This window comes from Vulpes lagopus, chromosome 11 (genome assembly GCF_018345385.1).
Source record: "Vulpes lagopus strain Blue_001 chromosome 11, ASM1834538v1, whole genome shotgun sequence".
Classification (NCBI taxonomy): Eukaryota; Metazoa; Chordata; class Mammalia; order Carnivora; family Canidae; genus Vulpes; species Vulpes lagopus.
In genome coordinates this window covers 5,977,057-5,998,022 of record NC_054834.1, presented here as the reverse complement: position 1 = coordinate 5,998,022, position 20,966 = coordinate 5,977,057, and the positions used below count along the sequence as shown (strand labels likewise).

The following is a 20,966-nucleotide window of genomic DNA, read 5'->3' as shown; positions in this document are numbered from 1 at the left end:
GGCAAGGAGATATAAACAGATCATTATGTTGTAATAAAAACGTGCACTTAGCAAAAGAAAGAAATGCAAAGTAGACGTTAAGGGCAATTTCGCCAGCTGTCACTTGGAGCGAGCACCTCATTCACTGTGGATGCGACCCATTTTTTTTCTAACTTCTTAGAAAATGCAAACCGTTGCAGGGCTTTATCAAGGCTCGGGTGTGGGAATCTGGCACTTTCAGGATCAGCTGCTGGTGACAGAGAATTAGAGGCTTGGGAATGGTTACTAGTGGCCAAGTCTTGGGAATTTTAAGAATTTTAAGGACTGCGCATTGCCCTGTCCGGCACCTCCGGGCCCTCTCCTGAGCCAGGCTTCTCTACTCTGCCCCCGACTAGGGGGGCCTGTTGCAGGCACCTGCAGGTCACCTTAGGCAGGAGGGTTTCAACGCTGCTTGCCCAATAGGATCACATGGGGAGCCCCCGAGAGTCTGATAATACTGGCCCACGGGGCCCCTGCCCCTTCCTTCTGAGCACACCTGGTGACTCTGGCTGGCAGGGGGACAAGAACTGCCAGTTGCTGTGGCCCAACAGCTTCACCTCTGCTCGTGTAACCCGAGGCCTGGAGGGTGCAACAGGTGAGCAGGATGCCACCAGCCGAGGGACAAATTAAATCAGAATCCTTCAGGTTGGCGGGCCCCTGGGGGGCTCAGTGGTTGACCGTGTACCTTGGGCTCAGGGCATGTCCCCAGGATGAGTCCCACATTGGGATCCCAGCATGGAGCCTGCTTCTCCCTCTGCCTGTGTCTCTGCCTTTGTCTGTGTCTCTCATGACTAAACAAGTAAGATCTTAAAAAAAAAAAAAAAATCTTTTAGGCTGGACCTCAGGAGAGCCCCAGGGGCAGCCAAGCTTGAGAACTGGTGCTCTTTCTGCTTGTGCAGGTCACAGTTCACTTATGTCTACGGTTTGGGGAGGGGGGGAAGAGCTGAAGTCCCCAGTTAAGACCTTCCAACCGACATCCAAGACCTGTCATCAACTGGAATGCGGCGTGATGCCCCCGCCTCAGGGCTCCTGGGTATAAAATCAGTCACAACGGGGACTCAGCAAATCTAGAATTTGGAAGATGCATCTTTTTCCCTTCATGGGGTGACAAGAGTGCTTCTCATGGAGGAGGAGTGCCAGGACTGGAGCTTCTGTGAGGCCTGTGTGAGGGCCCTGGCCTGCTGCAAGCTGCAGCTTCCGACGCCTACTTTCCCCTGAAGTGTTGCCAAGGGCCAGGCCAGAGGTGGGGCCGTGGGGGCCGTGTCCGGGAACTAGGGAGGGAACAGGCTCTCTGTGGGATCTTAGGACCTGGTGTCAACAAGGACGAATGGAAGAGAAGGGATATAAGCTTTGAACTCTGGCCAACCAGGGCCACGAAATAGAAACTCTGGTGCTCTGGGTGGGGGTGAGGGGCCCTCTGGGCGTCTGCCCACAGGGATGGCGGGGGTCCCTGCCTCAGGCTCTGAGGCCTCTACGAGCCCCCCGTCCCTCCCCGGACAGCCACAGTGGGGACCTTTTGGGAAAACACAGTCTTACAATTAAGAGGATCTAGCAACTAGATTTTGTGCAGGAAAACTGAAATACAAAGGAGAAAGAGCTCGAATAGCTTTTGCTGTTTTATTATGTTATAGTAAAATATTGCAAATTACAAAAATACTAGGATTTAACTGCTACAGTTGGACTGACATATGGTTGCTCTCCCTCATCGGTTCACTTGCTTCTTGACGAATAAGTGGCAACAAAATACGCATCCTTCTGTTTCCCTGGGCCGAAAAGACGTCTCCCTAAAAGGCCAGTGTGCTGAGGCGAAGCAATAACCAACGTGGCTTACTGACAATGGCACAAAAGTTTAGATCCTTAGGAATGTTTCGTCTTCTCACTGATCATTTTCCAATTCCCAGGGAGGGACCTCATGTAGGGCCGTGGGGCGAGATGGTCCTGGGCTGCACGGGACAATACGTTAAGATGAACTAATGCAGGCTTCCTCCCACTTTACTAGTGGTCCCTCTGGCAGGTGCTTGCTTGGTCAAGCTTTCCTGTGTTGGGAGCGCACCCCCCATTCCCCCCGTGGCTAAGACCCTGGTCATGCTTTGGCCCAACGCCGCCCCCCCAATGAGCCTTCCAGATCCACCAGGCGGGATCCACTCTTTCCTGCCATGTGCCTGGCCGACCTGTCTCACCTAGCATCTGTTGTGTTGTTTTACGGTTTGTATTTATGAGTCAAGTCAACTTCCTTTGCTAAATTGTGAATTTCTTGGACTCGGGGATTAGGTGTTCCTTGTTTTTATACCTTCTGTGCTTACGCTGGGCTGGTATGGGTGCTTATGAGTCTCTGAAGACACAGTGGAATTAAATCAAATAGAGTTTATACTTCCAGGGGGACAAAATTCGTATGGTGGTAACAAAACTGTGGGGCCCTGATCTGAGAGTCAAGAAATACTTGACCGGCCAAAGGAAAATCTCATACGTGCATATGGCTGAAGACATCTGGAGGCCGAAAATACTGTCTGAAACATTTTTTTCCTTGAAAAACTGGATATTGACAAAGAGTGTTGAAGACCTGTGCGTACAAAGGACTGTCGTGAACCCATCACACGTTGCCAGGACGCACGTGGCGTCCTAAATGAGCCGGATCTTCCAATGGCAGGGAAATGGCTTTAAGAGGGACTTTGTTTTCTTTCAAAAAAACTCCCTGTTGATGTTGTTAAGGCATCATCATCATCACTGTCAAACTCCGATTTCGTATTTACCACTTTCATTCCACCTGTAACATGTGCCCCCGGGGTGAGGGCTGTAAGTTCCTGCAGGGTGGGCCCCAAGAGCCTGGATCCTTTCATCCACGAAGGGCGAAGAGGGGCTTTGGGGGCAGCTTACCAGAAAGGGGGGAAAACAAAGTACCCTTGGAGTAAAAAAACTTCTAAAGTAAAATAAAAATTATTTCCCATAAGTGGCCTAATTTGGCCATGTGGGGGCGGGTGTGGGGGGTGGTGGGAGACTGAGTGAGCTCTAGGAGGAGCATCGCTTGTGCACTGGGCCGATAATGGGCCCACTCCCCAACCCCTGAAGAACTTGACGTATTTCCTCCGAGACTCAAATCTGGGAGCCGTGGCTGGTGCGACCTTTTGCAGTACTGTTCCATCTTGGTTAAAGGCTATAGGTCTGAACGCCGACCAAACGGGAGCTGGTCCAGGTTATGGTTTGATGTACCGTCTCGTCTACACTGACGGGGAAAGCATGCTGGAATGGAAAATTAGGTCTGATACTTAAAACTAGAAAACACTGGTCGACCGATAGAGAGTAAGTACCATGAAGAAATTTATATAAAAAGAAGTCTGAAGAAGAAGTCTACGCCTGCAATTCTTCTCCAATCAGGAAGGGTTCAAAGTGGCTTATCCTCTTGTACCTGCTATGATTTGCTACAGTATCAATCCGTCCTGCTTAGGACTCTGAGTACTCCTAGAGTTCTGCTTTTTTTTTTTTTTTTTAAATTGTCTTGCAGTGGGAGAATCTTGAAGCAGAGTCAGTGGAATCAAAGGTTAGCTGGAAGACTCTGACCCTTGCTTCTTGGTCACAGTTGAGCCTGGATCAACTCAGTGCAGCAAGTGCTATGAGCAAGCTTCTTCCCCATTGGAAAAGCCCATGAGAAATAAAATCAACGATGACAATTAAAATTGCCTCAAGGGTCCCCAAGCAATAAAATTCCTTTTACGGTTTTTTGTTTTTTGTTTTTTTTATCAAATATACCTCATCGAAAGGTGAACTTCTGCCCAAATAGACAATATTCTTGCTGGATGCCTTTTTGTGGAGGCCTCACAGTTTGAAGACAAAGGAATGTCCCAGTAACTCTTCCCAAAGTACATCCACGTAGCGGGCACATCCTGGGTGAAAGATGAGTCCATCGGAGCAAATAGGGCCAAACCAGTCAACAGGTCCAAGAGTTAATGTGGGCAGGTTATCCGCACTGGAGCAGCTGCCACGACTGGGTCCCAGGGGGCTGAAACATCTGAGACTCTTATGGCCAACGCTATCCTCCGTGGTCACGCTCCAATAAACTCACTGCTTGGTGGCGCTACCCTCAGGTAGTCTGCATTTTCAGCTGCAGGGCCCTTAAAAATGCCATTGGACTTGGCTTCCTTGGGAAAGAAGTCCTGCTGGTAGTCAGGGTTGTCCAGGCTGATTTGGTGGTTGGCCTCCTGGGTCCAGAGGCTGGGCCCGTCGAGGACACTGTTGACGCAGGTGGGGTGGGTGTTGAGATACTCAGGGTTGTCCACTGCGTTGCTGTGGGGATTTTGGTAGTGAGGGTCTCTGGCAGGAGCTGGATTTAGAGGCTGATTGTGATAGACGGGATTCTGGACAGAACCCGCAGGCCTTTTGGGAACAGACTGGTTTATGTATTCTGAAATTGAAAAGAAATCACAGGTGAAGCAACCAGCGAAGCATCAGCCCAAGCAGGATTCCACTGTATGATCGGGACCCTGTCAATGCTCTTCCAGGAGGCAGCTGAGGGCAGGGACACCTGGGCAGGTGACTACCTTGCTGTTGCCGCAAGATACATTGCGTTCGTTTCTCTATTTCTCAAAGCAATGGGCACATTTATCTCTTGCCAATTTAAAGTTCTCAGAAGGAGAGCCTGCCTTGAGATGTACGTGTGCACACAGGTATGAACGTCTGGGGCTTATAAAGCTGAGATTAGGAAAACCCATGGTTCATAGGCCAAGAACGGAGCTGGGATCGAATCTGTCTCACATACACACGCGCACGCTCATAAACTCACTGACGCACACACAGTCCCACCCACGCATACTCGCTCGCCCACACACACATCTTTGATGTTTGCTTCCAATTCTAGAAAATCTGCAAACCGATTCTAAAATCACACGTCTCCCGGCTGGACGTGACTTGAACTCAACACAGAGCCGCACGCATGCTCCGTGGTTTTGTATTTCTCCGCCTCTTACTCCCTATATCGTGTCTGCAAACTCGCCACCGTCTCCACTCCTGGATTAGCTTGAAGGAAGCCAGCGGCCTGGGCACCGGCTGGACGGGGAGGCTGAGGAGTGTGACCCTCTCCAGGGTGAGCCACTCACCGGGTGCTGGGAGGAAAGTGTCATCTATGTTGTCCTCCGTCAAGGTGCCAGTGGGGTCTGAGCTGTACCGCTGCAAGAAGCTGTCTTCTTTGAGGGGACAGGTCTGAGGGGAGCAATAAGGCAAGGTTACTCTAGTCGGTGCTGCTCAGACTTCAGTTTAAAAATCACCTGAGACGTTATTAAGCTGCAGATTTTGATTCAGTAGGGTCCGAGACAGGGCCTGGGACACTGCGTTTCCAGCAAGCCCCCAGGGGAGGCCCATGCTTCTGGCCCACAGACCACAGGGCAAGCGGCGAGGACTGGTCAGTGCCGTGCAGCAGGGCTTTCCGCGATGACGGGAATGTTCTATAACCTGCCCTCTTCCCTACGGTCAGCAATTTAAATAGATACATGCAGGGCAACCCCGGGTGGCTCAGCGGTTTGGCGCCCAGGGCCTGATCCTGGAGACCCGGGATCGAGTCTCACATTGGGCTCCCTGCATGGAGCCTGCTTCTCCCTCTGCCTGTCTCTGCCTCTCTCTCCTTCTGTGTCTCTCATGAATAAATAAAATCTTAAAAAAAAATAGACACATGTGGCCAGTGGCTTCTCTATTGCTAAGCATGGGTCTAGCTTAAGGCTTCATACCAAGCATCGGTATCACCTGGAAGGCTCGCTCAACACGGATGGCTGGGCTCTGCCCCCAGCATTCCTCCTTTAGTAGGTCTGGGTCGGCGGCTCGGCAGTTTGCATTTCTAACAAACTGCCCGGTGATGCTGGCAAGATCCAGCCAATCCACCAAGCCATCTGGCTTGGCAAGATGCAGCCAAGATCCACCAATCACATTTTGAACAGCACTGCGGCCAGTGATGCTAACTGCTGGCCTTGGGGGTAGGGGTCAGGGTAACCACACAGGAAAGAACGGAAGGCACATCAAGGCTAGCTGGGGTAAGAGAGGCATTTTCTGTATCTAACAGAGCCCTGATCCGGAGCTGTTCCTAATCCTGGCTTCGTAGCTGTTCGTACATACCCCATTTCGGTCGATGCAAGCCACGGTGGAACTGTTGCTGGTGGCGCTCTGAAAAAAGAACGGACGTCGTTGACTATACGCTTGCATAGTCTCACCCGTGCCCACCGAATGCAGGCGGTGGGGTCTCACAGAGTGGAGCTAATTTAAGTGCTTCATTTTGTCTTGACCCATTAGCTTCAGAAAACAACTAGGTGTAGTTCTAATTCTGGTCCTTAGTAGCCCTAAAAGGATTATGATCCAGTTGTGGCGAGCAAGGCGATCAAATGACTAATACACTTGACTGATTCCTTCTGACTCTGGCCTGACCATTGGGTTAAAATTTACCTCTCTGTCTCTAAGCTAAGTTCCACTAGGTGGGCATCATTTTCTCCAAACCATCCCCGAAAATGCGCAGACACAGCTCGAGAAGAAGCAACGTTTCATACCAGAGAGCTTAGGAGGGGGGTCCGGGAAGTGGAGGGGCTGTGGAAGAAGCCCTGCTGGGGGATGAGGTACTCGTCAGCATCCACAACATCCTCCATGTCCTCCTCGTCCATCAGGGCGCGGTAAAAATTGGAGTCTGTAGGGCTTGGCAAATGCATCCTCTCATCTCCCTGGTGCAGAGATTTTGAGACAATTAGTAAGGCCCGGAGAGATGCTGTTCCACTTCCTGGCTATTCCACTTCTGCGGAAACTGCCTGTTTGTCTTGCAATTTGGTTATAATAAAATCACCCTGGTTCCCTGAGGTACAGCTGCTTCCTTCCCTCCCCAACGTGACGGTAAAACATTAAAAATTCTTGGATGTTTAAAAGCCCCTAAAGGAAACAGAGACAGCTGAAGAGGAAGAAGGAAGGGACGAAGCAGCGGCATTTATTGAGTGTGTACAGGGTTGTTAGCTGCTGCGATATTCTGATTTATAATAAGAAATTTGTCCCTATTCCTGGCACAGAGCTCTGAAACCTTGGGAGGCTCCTAAGTGATGGGGGCAGCAAAGGCGTCTTGGTTCCCCTCATGAGCGGCTTTAGGACCAGCCCTAAGTTGGTAACCAACCAACCCACAGTAAATTGGTAACTAACTAACCCATGGTTGCCAGGGTAACCAACCCAGAGATTAGGGGGTTGAAACATTCAAGTCCATCACAGCCTGTGATGTCCTGGAATGGGGGAGGTTGAATCAATCAATCACCACTGGCCACTGATCTAATCAATAAGGCCTATGTAATGAAGACTCCATAAAACCCCAAAAGGACTGGGTTCAGACAGCTTCTGGGTCGGTGAGCACATGGGGACGAGGGGAGAGACCCCAGCAGGTGTCAGAACTGCTTGCTTGGAGGTGTGTGGGAGCCGCCCCCCAACACGTGCACTGGAGTCGCTAAGCAGAATCTTTAGGTGCCATGTGATGTATTTTGCAAACATTATTTCACTGACTTAATTAACACAGCCCTGTGGGTTTGGTTTCATTGGCCTCAAGTGGTAGGTGGAGACTCAGGGCCTTGACGCCAGGTTTGCTGACACCGAAGCCCTGCTTCTCCCCCAGATGGAGGCGAGGCTCGGGCTAGCCGCGATGGAAGAGGCCACACGGACCTGAGTGTGTCTGGACGCTAGAGTTCAGGCAGGAATGGCCAATGGGGTTGGGGGCGGCCCACAAATGAACTCCACTCCGTTTACAGGGCGTGCGGCCTTCACCAAGGCTCGCTCTCATATGTTGAGGGTTTAAGGACGGGCCCTGGGAGACAGGGAAGGGGACCCCACACACTACGGAGCATGGCGACATGTGATGCACGTCAGAGGGACTTGTCCCGGGGGAGCTCGGACTCATCCCGTACCTGGATGACAAGGTAGCGCTGCGGGTCTCGGGCCATTTTGGAGAATTCGATGATCAACTCACGGAATTTTGGGCGACTGTCTGCATCTATCATCCAGCCTGTGGAGGGAATGAGGGACACGGTGCGATCAGACCCCGAAAGACACATTAAAGATGACATTGCTTCAAGGAAGCATTTATGGCGAGAGCCTTTGGGGAAAGTACGTGATGCAGAAACCGAACCCGTGTGCTAGACATCTAGACATCTCGCCACCCTGGCGCTGATCACAGTTTAAAGACCATGATGACACAAAATACTTGCATCAGAATGACGGGAACAGCCTCTCGTTCTCTACGCACGCTCTTCCTGGGGCCGGGGCTCTGGCATCACCACCCTACGTGATGGGACAGCCATGGATGCCTCACTATTTGCGAATCGCTAAGACCGTGGGACCCCGGTGTGTGGGCTCCCCGGCCAAGTCCTCACTGGACATTCACTTTCATCGATACGCGCTTAGCAGTCTTGCAAGCTGCAAGCCTGATTCAATTTAGGGAAAGTTGGGGACTTTCTTTAAGACCCTCGGGGTTTGGGAACTCCACACTCCGATGCTTTCACCGCCTTACATCCTCAGTAGCCAAGCACCCAAGTGTTCCAGTGCCTTCCTTCGGACACTTGTTATTCACCAGCGCGTTTGATCACACAACGATCTAAGTCTGGGTTAAGCAAGCCGGAGGAACAGTGGAAATCCTTGTCTCTCTCGAGGGCTCACATTTATTTGTTATCAGCAGGAGGTCAAGCTATTTTAGGACAAACTGCTATGTGACCTTAGATGGATCACGTAACCTCTCTGGATCCCAGCTTCCTCAGCCCAAAGCAAGGAAGTTAAAGGAGGTTAGCCCTGGGGCCTCAAGTCCAGAAAGGCGTTATTAGTATTTACATGAACTTGGCCCCGTCTAGGCCCCACGCCACCCTGTCGTGTCCGTGCTCGTCACACGTGGAACGTCGTCTCCTGAGCCTGTGAACGTGCGCCTCTGGGGACTGACAGCACCAAGCAGGCTCCGCGCTCTGACTTAAATTAAAATGCTTACTTGCTACGCTGAGAAAGGCCCCCACGTAGATCTACTACTTGAAAGGCTGAGGTCGGGGCAGAAATTGTTGATTCAATCAGCCTCCTGCGCTTACTCACTGTTAGGCATTTAAAAACATTCAGTCTCTCTGGTAACAGGCTTCAAAATGTACAGCGCCTTCCTCGTTGAGCAACCCAGAGAACAGAATATTTTGGTGTCATGGCTTATGGAGGAATTTGATGTTATTTATTTGCTGGCAAACATGGGCACATGCCAGGTCACGGGGCGCAATGGGTCAAGCAAGCGCTTCCTGAGGAATGTCGGGAGAGGATATTTACAGACGTTTCTGGACTTCAGGGCCTGCTGTAAAGACTCTGACAACGTCTCTTGAGGGGATCAAAGGTCTCGGTCTTTTGCTAAGGGCAGCAGCAACCTCTCTAGGCACAACAAGGCACTCCGGGTGCCCACGACAGGCCAGGCCAGGCCAGAGGAGACGGCCACAGCATCACTCACACTTGACCATGATCATGTAGACATCGATGGTGCATATGGGCGGCTGCGGGAGGCGCTCTCCCTTCTCCAGGATGGTGGAGATCTCACTTGCGGGGATACCGTCGTAAGGCTTGGACCCGAAGGTCATCAGCTCCCACACGGTGACGCCTGAGAGGGTGAAGCAGTCGTTTTATGAATCGATAAAAAAAACCACACCACCTTGTAAATGTTTCTGATCTTTAAGAACCTTTGTTTCGGCGGCTTTGGGCAATGTGCTTGATGCTGGAAGCCTCAAGGTACCTTCCTTTTTTTTTTTAAATTTTTATTTATTTATGATAGTCACAGAGAGAGAGAGAGAGAGAGAGAGAGAGAGAGGCAGAGACACAGGCAGAGGGAGAAGCAGGCTCCATGCACCGGGAGCCCGACGTGGGATTCGATCCCAGGTCTCCAGGATCGCGCCCTGGGCCAAAGGCAGGCGCTAAACCGCTGCATCACCCAGAGATCCCTCAAGGTACCTTCCTGTAAAGTGGGATAATGATCTTGTCTTATGGGATCGTTGTGCAGACCAAACAAGACGATGGGACTGCACCGTTCAGGCAATGCCAGGCAAACATAAGTGGCCTGCAAGCAGTACGACTTTAGCGACGGCACCATGACAACACAACCATTGTAATGACGTGGCCCATTCGGACACCTGCCTAAGCGACTTGTATCTACGGAAAATGGAGGCCGCCCCCAAGGTTCCATTCTGCACATTTTTAAATAATAATAAAAATTAGAAACCAAAAAACCCTACGTTCCTTTTAGTAAACCTAGAAACCCGCCTTTTATTTCAAAAATCAATTATCATGATAAAAAAAAAAAAAAGAAAAAGAAATCAAAGCAGTAGTCTTAGAATTGGGTGTTTTTCCAGACCAAGGATCCTTGCATCTCTGTGCCTCTCTTGATGGAAATCTCTGCTCTAGAAACCTGGACAGCGAGGGTGCACTGGGGTGACTCTAAGATGACTCCGGTGGGACTGAGCTGGGAGGGGTCACACACAGGATCCTGGCAGTTTCCTGATCTCCAGCTGGTCTGCTGATGCATCTTCTGGAGAGTTGGCCTCTAGATACATATTACCTCAGGTCTGCGTGGATTACCCAGAGGCCATCCCAGAACTGAGTGACCTGAATATAGAGCATGCAAGATTTTCTTTAAAAAAGATTTTATTTGGGATCCCTGGGTGGCTCAGTGGTTTAGCGCCTGCCTTTGGCCCAGGGTATGATCCTGGCGTCCCGGGATCGAGTCTCATGTCGGGCTCCCGGCGTGGAGCCTGCTTCTCCCTCTGCCTGTGTCTCTGCCTCTTTCTCTCTATGTCTATCATGAATAAATAAATAAATATTAAAAAAATAAAAAAGATTTTATTTATTTATTCATGAACAACACAGAGAGGGGAGAGAGGCAGAGACACAGGCAGAGGGAGAAGCAGGCTCCCTGCGGGACTCGATCCTGGGACCCCTGGATCACGCTCTGAGCCGAAGGCAGACGCCCAACCGCTGAGCCACCTGGGTGCCCCTAGAACATTCAAGATTGCAAAATGAAGGAAAGAATGGTCCAGGGGCAAGGAAATAGATTCCTCTTCCTTCCTCACCACAGTGCCAATATGGACTTGATAAAAAAAAAAGATAATAATAAAATCTCATTTCCAGATCCATGAAGTCAATTAATTCTCATCTAACGAGGCTTAAATGTTATGTTTAAGCATGAGCAATGAATTCCTGCGGGGAGGAAAGCTTTTCAGGTTTTGGAACAAATGGTGAGAAAGTCGTACGCATAGCTGGTTGTGGCTTTTGGGTGGGCCTGGAATGTGGATGAGTTCTCTTTCTTTTCAACTCCTAAGTGGAACGCATAGCTTCCTAATTTATTAAAATATTAGTCTTAAAAAAATAAAAAAAATAAAAGATTTTGTCTTGACTGGAGACTAGAGAGTGGGGTAATAGGATTTGTTTTAAAGATATTTATTTACTTATTCATCTATTTATTTGAGAGAGAGAGTGAGAGCGTGCGTGTGCACAAGCGGGCAGGGCGAGGGGCGGAGGGAGAGAGAGACTCTCTCAGCCGACTCTGTGCTGAGCGTGGAGCCTGACGAGGGACTTAATCTCATGACCCCGAGATCATGACCTGAGCTGACATCAAGAGTAGGACGCTGTAATTTACTGCGCCACCCAGGTGCCCCGATTGGATTTATTTTTTAAACTGAAACTTGAGGTCTGTGGTTTCAATAATTCCAGCGTCCTGCCAAGGATGGCAGATTATAATCACTGGCAACCCCGTTTCCACTGAAATGAAACACCTTGGACCACGGCAGCAAGGCCGGCTTTCTGATAACGCCTGTAATTATTCACAGGTATTAAGGCACAGAGTTTAAGAGTGTTTTCATGTATGCAACAAGTGGACCAACCGTGGACTGCCTGTGAGCTGGCCCCTGCCGGCCGCAGCACACAGCCCAGGAGGGAAATGCAGCCGAGGGATCCTGGAAAGGCAGGAGGGGCCAGCCTGGTTGTGATCTTACCCACCGTGGTTGGAAAACCAAAGGCGGCTGTTAAGCAGAGAATTAAAAGTCTGCTATAGTTTAAAAAAATACTTTTTTGCCTGTTTTCTGGAGAATGGATGAATGTGTGCAGAACAGGAAGAGAAGACCTGCCAGGAGGTCCTTTGGTGGCGTCACCGAGGGAGGGAGGTGACGACGTTGGTGCCTCTGGATGGGATAGGAAGCGTGTCATTTTGTCCCTCTTGGGGAGTAGACCTATCTTAAAAATGACTGAACTAACAAGGCACGAGACTAGCTTTAGTTCCTTATCTCGTTCATTAATTGCAGGTGGCTTGTTCACTCACAAAGATCTCTGTCTGTGGGGCTTGCAGTCTAGCAGAAGGGACAAGGATCCCTGCAATCAACACACATTGAGAGTCTTAGAAAGTTAGGGATGCTATAAAAAAAATACTAAGTGGATGATGTTTTTGTGATAATAACCAAATTCCTCGTGGAACGTTGTTTCAATATCGCTCGCCCCAAATACCCATTTCTACGGAGGTGGGGGTGGACCCTCCCCGTTAGCCTGGTGGCTTTAGTAGTGGGAACAGACTGACAATTCACAGATCAAGTGTGTTGGATGAGCTATTTGGTAGCCTTCCAGCAGATTGCTGGGCTCAGGAGGGCCCACTGTGAACAGGTGCAAGGACCTCACGTGGCCGTCAGTGAAAATGTGCTGATGAGACGTTCCTAAATGCTGAATCTTCTTCTTTTTTTTTTTTTTTTTAAGGTTTTATTTATTTGTTCATGAGAGACACAGAGAGTGAGAGAGAGACAAGACACAGGCAGAGGGAGAAGCAGGCTCCTTGAGGGGAGCCCGATGCGGGACTTGATCCCTGAATCCCGGGATCATGCCCTGAGCTGAAGGCAGACGCTCAACCGCCGAGCCACCCAGGGGCCCCAAATGCTGAGGCCTCTGTAGGCTCAGGGCATTCTTTGTGCAAAGCCAGCGTGGCAAGGACGGCAAAGGCGTGTCTGAGAGGAGGGGCGCAGGCCTGTGCAGGGCCAGGTGGGATGCGGAGGGGGAAACAGAACCCGTCCTGACGAGATGCTCTCACTAGAGCTGCAAGCAAGAACTCTCCCTGGCTTATTCTTTTCTCCCACAGACACCTCCTCACAGTGCACTCTCGTCAAGCCATCCTCTCTGACACACAAAGACCCCATGCACTGGGTCAAACGAGAGCCGCTGAGTTAGTCCATCACAAGACCCCATGTCTCTACCTGGAAACTCTTCCCCATGAGACCTTTTGTCACCTCCCTTTGGTTCACGAGGTCAGGTTTGGTTTGATGTCGCAGGTATGGGCATTTCCTAAGTCCAAGCTCTCTTGCCCTCCCTTACCCCCTCTTGACAAGGTCACTGATCCCCCCGGTGACATGCAGGATGCGAGTTGCACTCAATTTCCTTGGTCGTGTTTTCTTCGCATCCTAGACAGCGGCTACCACGCTGTTATGAGTCATTGCCTCGGAAGCAAGCACGCGGCTGACAGAGCATGTAACCCAAGTCAACAAACACCGCCAGGCGGCTTCTTCTCGGTACACATTCATTAGCATCAAGACTTTGACTCACCGTAGCTCCACACATCGCTTTGGTGGGTATAAATTCGGTGTAAAATCGATTCTAAAGCCATCCACTTGATAGGCACCTTGGAATGATGAGAGAGAAAGTAGTAAGACACCTATTAGCTTCCCTCCGCTGCAAGAGATTAAATCACGTTGCAACACATGACAAGTGACGAACGTGGGGAGGCCAGGCCACCCCACCCTGATACCCCAGCACTAGTGCTCCCTCCCAGCAACAGGGGCCAGTTTTAAATCTGATAGGAAACAGGGCTATTCTGTTGGGCCTCAGGGGTGGCTTCATGAAGGTCTCAGCTGAGGGCCTCTGGGGCGTGGGCCGTTCTGGTGAACTGGGTGCACCTGCTGGGGGCTGGGGCGCCCTGTGGTCCTAGCCACCCCACGCTTACGGGTGTTGCAGAGCCAGCTGCCTGGAGCCATACGGGTCGAAGTGAAACTTAAGAGGTGATTCAGAGCAACCGGAGGGCCTAAGGGGGGGGACCTGCACCCCTCAGTGCTGGGAGAGCGGCCCCCGGAGGACCCCGTCTGGGAGGAGGGGCCCAACCCTACGGGAGCCAGAGACTCTCGGGAGCTCCAGGAACAGCACGGGGAGCTGTCGGTCTTTCTGAGACGTCCTCAAAAGCCCTGTGCTGCCAAATTAGCCGTGACACTTCCAGCTGCTCTTCTGAAGGCTGCTGGGTCCTGGGGGGAGGGGGGGGGCTGACTCCTAACCTTGGCTCACGGTCACCTGACCATGGAGCTCAGCTCATGTTTATTGGCTCTGGCCTCTGGACACGATAGAAACTTCTATCCTCACTCTCCCAGCAAATCCTGCTTTCAGAGCAGCTCCTCTGAAGTCGGCCCTGGACAGACCCACGGGTCGGCGGCGGCTGCCGTGACCTCACCCAGGCTGTTCTGAGAACGTCCCCTATGTCGCCGCCCCACAGGCTGGCTTCTTACTTTGCCTCCTTCCGCGTGGTACTCTTTCTCCTCGGCACCCAGCAGTTTGGCCAGCCCGAAATCTGTGATCTTGACGTGCTGCGGGGTCTTCACCAGGACGTTCCTGGCCGCCAGGTCGCGGTGCACCAAGCGCCGGTCTTCCAGGTAGTTCATACCCTGCAACACGGGGCCGCGCAGTGAGGGGCCGCCGCGACCACCGGGGCCAGGCAGCGCTGCCTGGGCCGCCCGGAGTGGCCCCCGCTCGGGGAGCCCATGTCCTGTTCACACAGGGTCCTAGCTGTCCCCGTCAGGGACCCCGCAACTCACCCCTTGGGATCATCACTATCCCCTGAATAGATGGACCGACACATCCACGAAGAGACAATGCGCTGCTGATTTGTTAACTTTTCTCCAACCAGTTGCTCAAGCTTTAAACCCAGATGAACCAAGTATTCGAGGGTGAGGACAGAGCAAGCCGTCTGCTGATGGGCTGAGAGCTGGCTGGAAGCTGGTGTGGACCGTGGCCGCCGCGCCCCTGCCCCGTGTCACCTCCTTGCACTTGGCTGACCTGCAGAGCAGGGAAGGCAAGGCCGCTCCCGGGCTTCTCAGCACTGGGAGGCCACACTGCCCTCATGCTCCTCTGGGCCACCGACCTGAGCTGCTACCAACGGAGAAGATTTTTTTTTTTAAGATTTTATTTATTCATTCATAAGACACACACAGAGAGAGAAGCAGAGACACAGAGGGAGAAGCAGGCTCCGTGCAGGGAGCCCAACGTGGGACTCGATCCTGGGTCTCCAGGATCATGCCCTGAGCTGAAGGCAGATGCTAAACCACTGAGCCACCCAGGGATCCCCCCCTTTTTAAAATTTGAAATCACATGGATACTGAATTTCCTTTTATAAGGTGGCACTTCCTACCCCCTCTTCAGTTGCCTCCCCGCTCTGGTTGCAATCAGAACCACTGCTGAGAGAAAGAGAGAGAGAGAGAAACAATACCCGAGAAGCACCCAGGGCAGTGCCTGACGTGTGCACCCCCAGAAGCATCCCCCCTTGACTCGGGTCCTTCCCACAGCTTTCTTGGTGATCGTCATGAGCTCTGCCTGCCGGCAGGGCCTTTCTGGCCTCTACTCCTGCTTGCTCCACGCCTGCCCAGCTCAGCCAGGCTCCCTGGGACTCTACCAAGCTCCGACCTGTTGACATGAGCTTGGCGGCTCCACCTCCGTGCAGGGCAGAGCTGGCAGGCCGGAGAAGCCGTTCAGTTCTGCAGACGTCTTACGTCCGTACCACATTCTCTGCCACTAACTCACAAATGTCCCTCTCTCTCCAGCCAGAGGCGTGGACCACACTTCCAACGTCCTTTACGGCGGACACTCAGGCGCTCTCCAGTAAAGACAGGCACGGAGATGCTCACCGAAGAGCACGAGATGGAAACAAGTGGGCTTCACCCACGCTGCTTTACTCCCCAGCTTTTCTGTAGCTCTGGAGGGATCGCCACGTTAGGGAACCGCAGGACGGAGTCCCAAATTTCCTGGCAAATTCTTTGCTTCCTTTCGCGGAGCTATTAGGTGAAAATTCGTAGCGAGGTGAAATCAGAAGCTCTCTTTCTTTCTGGAGCAAAACTAACCATCGGAGGAAACTAGGATCTCAGGAAGATGCCACCGAGAATTAGCCTGTGGGGGCTACGTTGGAGGTCTTTCTTTTTCTTTCCTTGGACTAAGATGATTGATTCCCATGTCTCTCTTCTCCCCTGGATTATCCAGAAAGTTCCTGAATGTTTAAGATGCTGTTTGATTTCAGTGTTCCCCTTCCAAGATCCCTCAGATGCTGCAAAATATGGTTAGCAGAGCTCACGTCTACTCAAGAGGAAACTAGCAGGTTCCCTCTGGCAGAGCACTTCCAAATTAGGGATTATTATTTAGGAATGGCATGTGGGGAGCTGAGAGGGAAGGAGCAGAAGCCGAGAGAACTCCTCCAAACAGACGACCGACTTCCTACTCCCCGTCACCTCCCCCCATGGCCCTTCACAGGGGGCTCCATTCATGAGCTTCCGCTTCTCCTTTGCTTCCTGGGACCCTGCTCAATCCTCCTGTCTCCTATAAAAGAGTAAGGCCTCTATTTATTAAACACGGTGCACTCTTACCCATTCAAAACGGGTTAATTGTGCTTGGCCTCTTGCCTGGTTAGGCGCAACATCTGCATTCCAGGCTGTATTAGCTCATTTGCTCTCTTTCCTTCCCTCTCTCTCTCTCTCTCTCTCTCTCACCCGTTTTTCTCCTTTTCCTTCCACCCTGTGTCGCTGGCCCTGCTTCCTCAGCCATTTCCCAAGGACGTCCTCGGCAGTAGGCACTGTGGAGGCACATCCACAGAGTAATAGGGACAGATAAGTCCGGGACACGTGGGAACCAGTCAACCTTGCCCTATCCCTTCTGCTTTATTTCAAATTTGTGTTTTCTGAGTTCACAAAAGGGGACTTCAGAGGGAATTTCCAGCCTTGTTTAACTACCATCTCAAACGTATCATTTGGCCTCTTTTATTTCAACACCCCACAACCTGCACACCGGACACATTTTCACCAAAGTGTTGAAAAATGAATGAATGAATGAACGAATGAATGAATGAGGGAGTGATGTAGCAGGTGACCGTTTTGAGCAATGATGATGTGCCAGGTGTTTCCAACACATCTCCAAGAAGCCCCCTCTGGAGCTGGAGCCCTGGCATCAGCCTTGAGAGCCATCGCGAGGCCGGAGGCTGGTCAGACCAAGTGCTCGGAGGCCTTAAGACCACCATGGGGCCCTCGCTTCCTGCAGGGGCCTCCAAGCGCAACTTGCCTGCTGGCCCAAAGGCTGGTTGAGGCGTCAAAAGAAACTCCAAATAAGCAAAAGACCCCACAGCCCAGCACCTCGGTTGTGTGCCACTGAGTCCATGTCATTATGTAAACCTAATAAATTGGCCTGAGCCCCACTTCCACCCCTTGGGTCTGTAAAGGACAACTTTAATACACTGTGACGTTTTTGGAGAATATCAGTCTTCAGGGACGGCTTGGGAAAGAGCCCTTTACATCTGGGGAGCACACAGCTAATCAGCCAGAGGGGTTTAAATCAGAGAGGATCTGGGGGCGGCAGGATTAGGCTCATTTGAGCTTAGATAAAACCCTGTTCATCAGTCTCTGTCCCACACCATAGAGGCAGTTTAAAAGGCCATCTCAGTGCCCAGCAAAGTTATATTTTAACCAGTTCGCAAAGATAAGAGCCTGATAAGAGCCCCTCTAGGCGGAGACACCACAGGAAGCAGCACCAGGGCCTCCTGGGAAGCTCATTTCCTGATTCCTCTGCAAGATCATGGCTTTAATTTAAATCAACGTATTTATTTCTGTTACTTACTCCAGGACAGCTAGGACGGATTTTAAAAGGTTCGAAGGGAATCTGAAGAGCACCTCAAAGTTATAAAAGAGAGAAGCACAGGGATGTGCCTCACGCGGATACCAAAGATCTTTCTGGCACAACATCCACGAAGAAGAAAGGCCTGGGGGTGGCTGGCTCTGATGTTCATAGTCTCTGTTTTCCGGAGGGCTGCAGCGTCCCACAACTCTTGGGAGGAGGCCAGGGTGAGAGGCTGCAATGGGATCCCTCTCTGTTCTGTTTCATAAACTGCCATGGGGAGGAGTCGGGGGGAGCACTGACTTCGTGAAGACAGCAGTGGCACCAAGCAGGGAGTGGGGGGCCCGCAGATGGTTTGGGCAGAGCTAAATCAATAATAGGCTCCCCTTCCACCGAGCTCCTGCCCTTGGAAGAGGCACAAAAGTATCAGAATTCCCGATCCCAGACAGCTCGTGTGGCACCAACACCCTCCTGTGAGGGGGCAGCCAGGCTCACCAAGAGTGTGGACTTGGGAGCCAGGCTGCCGGGGGTCCAATCCTGATTTGTGCTACTTACCAGCTCAAGAGCCTGGCAAGTTTACTTAAACACCCCCGTGCCTCAGTTTCCCGGTATGTAAAGCAGGCTAATCAGATGGTTAAGTAAGTTAATCCACGCAGCACGCAGGATGGGGCCCGGCGAGCGTCTTCCACAGGGGCTGGTGATTGTCAGGGTTTCCTTCTAAATGCCAGGTCCCCCCCTTCCCCATCCATTGGCTGTGAGCTTGAATGAGGTCACTAGCCCACCTCGCCTGGACTCCAGCCACCCCTGACCCCTACCCACCCCCCCCAGAGTCTGATCACAAATAGATTCCCGAGAAGAGCCCTTTGCTTTTGTGGTGACGCTGTCTCCTTGTGTGGGGTTGCAGGGCCCCTCGGGGGCTCCGCCCGTCCTCCCCAGCCCTCCCTCCCTGAGCAGCCCTCAGCATCTCTCAGGCACCGAGCCACTCTGCATCCTGGCCACCCGGATGGTCACCTCTCACGGTGGGTGCACTGCCACGATGGTGCAGGGCCTTTCCCTCACATCCCCGGCACAGAACTCTCTAGGCTAAGACACAGGCTGGCTTGCCTGCCCACCTCCTCCACCCCGGTGGCTCCCAGCACCTGGCACCTGGCTGACAGACCGAGCCCCCCCTCCACCCCAACCGACCCCTGCTGGTCCCCATGTGCCCTTCCCAGCGGCCTGGGGAGCGTGGGCCTCCAGGTACCCAGCTCTCCTGCTCTGACCACTCACTCCCCGCAGTGCTGCTGGCTGTGTGGATCTGTTTCCCTCACTGGCTTGTAAGTTGGGGAGATAAGAAATTTCATCTTCTTTACATACGTATTTCACCCAATTCCTAACACTGGCAAATGAATGCCCAAGAGTTCACTAAATGAAATACCTAAAAGTTGATACTCTTGATATTTTAATACCACGGTAACTTCTGGCTTTTTGATGACATACTGCATAGGGACCATTCAGGTTGATTCAATTCCACTTGTAATCTTTTATGGGCCATTTAAGAATAGATTTAAAAAAATAATCCAAGTAACTGAAAAGCCTGGTAATGGATCTGCCGTTTGGCTTTGTCACCGAGCTGTCTCGTTGCCTAGGTGTTGATCGTGCTTGGCGGTGGAATCAGCTCCGATGAGTCCTGCTTTCTGAGGATGGAAGCAGAGGCCGGCGGTGAATCGGCACCGTTGGGCGGCATCGTGAGCCTCACCTCCTTTTCTAGTTCCTTGTCTGGCATGATTTTCATTCATTCATTACCCCCCTGCTCATCTGTTACGACTGCAGTAGAGTCTGTCAACATGGGCTTCACGGCAGGGCACTCAGAAAGGAACACAGGTGGCCAAACCGAGTAATTCTGTGCACTTAAATAAATCCTTCGAACTGACAATTTTTGGGTTTGTCCTTATTAAACTGTATCTCCTGGACCACCTTACACACCATTTGGTGCACATACAGTTGTGGTCAGGGAAAGCCTCGGTCTCCTGCCATCTGTCTCCAAACCTCTCCAGGGCTCGATCGCAGGGATCCTCATTTTCCGTCAACTACCTGAGAATTCAATTCTGTGAGATCTTGATCTGGGCTAGGTGATAAGCAAGCTCTTTTGTCCCAAAGGTTTGGGAAACCGTCAGATTAATCACAGTCTCGAGAGCCTTTATCGATGGCAGGACGTTGTAATAATGTGCACGGATGGTCTCAGGGGAAGACGCTGGCACAATAGCAGCGTTTCCAAGTGACAGGCCGATCGGACGATAGGACCTTTCTGATTAGAACGTTTTATGACATTACTGTGCCATCTGATATAGTTTGGACTTACTAGCTGGCTCATGTACCCAGAAAAAGCGGATACACTTCCTGAAGCAATGAAATCCCAGCATGTGGGAGCTACCCAGGGCCCCACGAGCCAGGAGCTTAGGAAGCCAGGATCTTTCTGTCTGGGGAGCAGGTAATGTCTCCAGAAACTCCCGAGACAGGAGAACAGAATCCACCGTCACCTTGTAAGGCGAGGGCCTGGAGCTCCCTTCTGCTTTCTCAGGCCCTTCCTGACTCCATCCTGACTTCCTCCCTCGCCCACTCACTTCTCTTCTCTTTTCCTTTTGTCCAGGTGATAGAATTTATCCTCTTAGCCGTTTAGCCAGGATGAGAAACTTGCGTAACAGGGGCCAGCATTCCATCAATATTTAGAAAACTTCCCAGGAGAGCCCAGGCCTTTGTGAATCCAATGCAGGACATTTATGGGTCAATAAATCCCACTTTGAAAACGCCAGGAGTTCAGTTTCTGGTCAGCCACTAAGTGTTTCTGGGTAGTCTCACTTCCAACTTTTACAAAGGAAATTGTTCGATACTAGGATAAAAAGTCACTCACCCAGGAGCAGATTTCTGTCTTCACGGTCGAGGAAACCACTACTTTCCCTTCCCGCCAAGGATGGGGCCCTCCATCACTCCAGTGATTCAAATACAGCAGCCAAGGGTTTCTCCTCTGACTTAGAAAGCAAATCTACCCCGGAGAGCTAAGAGACGCAATCTGGAAGGCTTTCAGTGTGAAG

General features: G+C 51.5%; 1 protein-coding gene across 1 annotated transcript in view; it reads right to left on the bottom strand.

Moving 5' to 3' along the window:
• Window positions 1-1,621: 1,621 nt before the first annotated feature.
• Window positions 1,622-20,966, bottom strand: part of EGFR (epidermal growth factor receptor) — a 201,375-nt gene continuing 182,030 nt past the window's right edge. The window contains exons 21-28 of the mRNA XM_041721689.1: window positions 14,538-14,693; window positions 13,591-13,666; window positions 9,476-9,622; window positions 7,917-8,014; window positions 6,537-6,704; window positions 6,112-6,159; window positions 5,106-5,208; window positions 1,622-4,414 (exon numbers count right to left, since the gene is read on the bottom strand). Coding sequence (XP_041577623.1) covers window positions 4,056-4,414; window positions 5,106-5,208; window positions 6,112-6,159; window positions 6,537-6,704; window positions 7,917-8,014; window positions 9,476-9,622; window positions 13,591-13,666; window positions 14,538-14,693 — 1,155 coding nt within the window. The 3' untranslated portion in view covers window positions 1,622-4,055. The remainder of the gene's footprint in view (window positions 4,415-5,105; window positions 5,209-6,111; window positions 6,160-6,536; window positions 6,705-7,916; window positions 8,015-9,475; window positions 9,623-13,590; window positions 13,667-14,537; window positions 14,694-20,966) is intronic.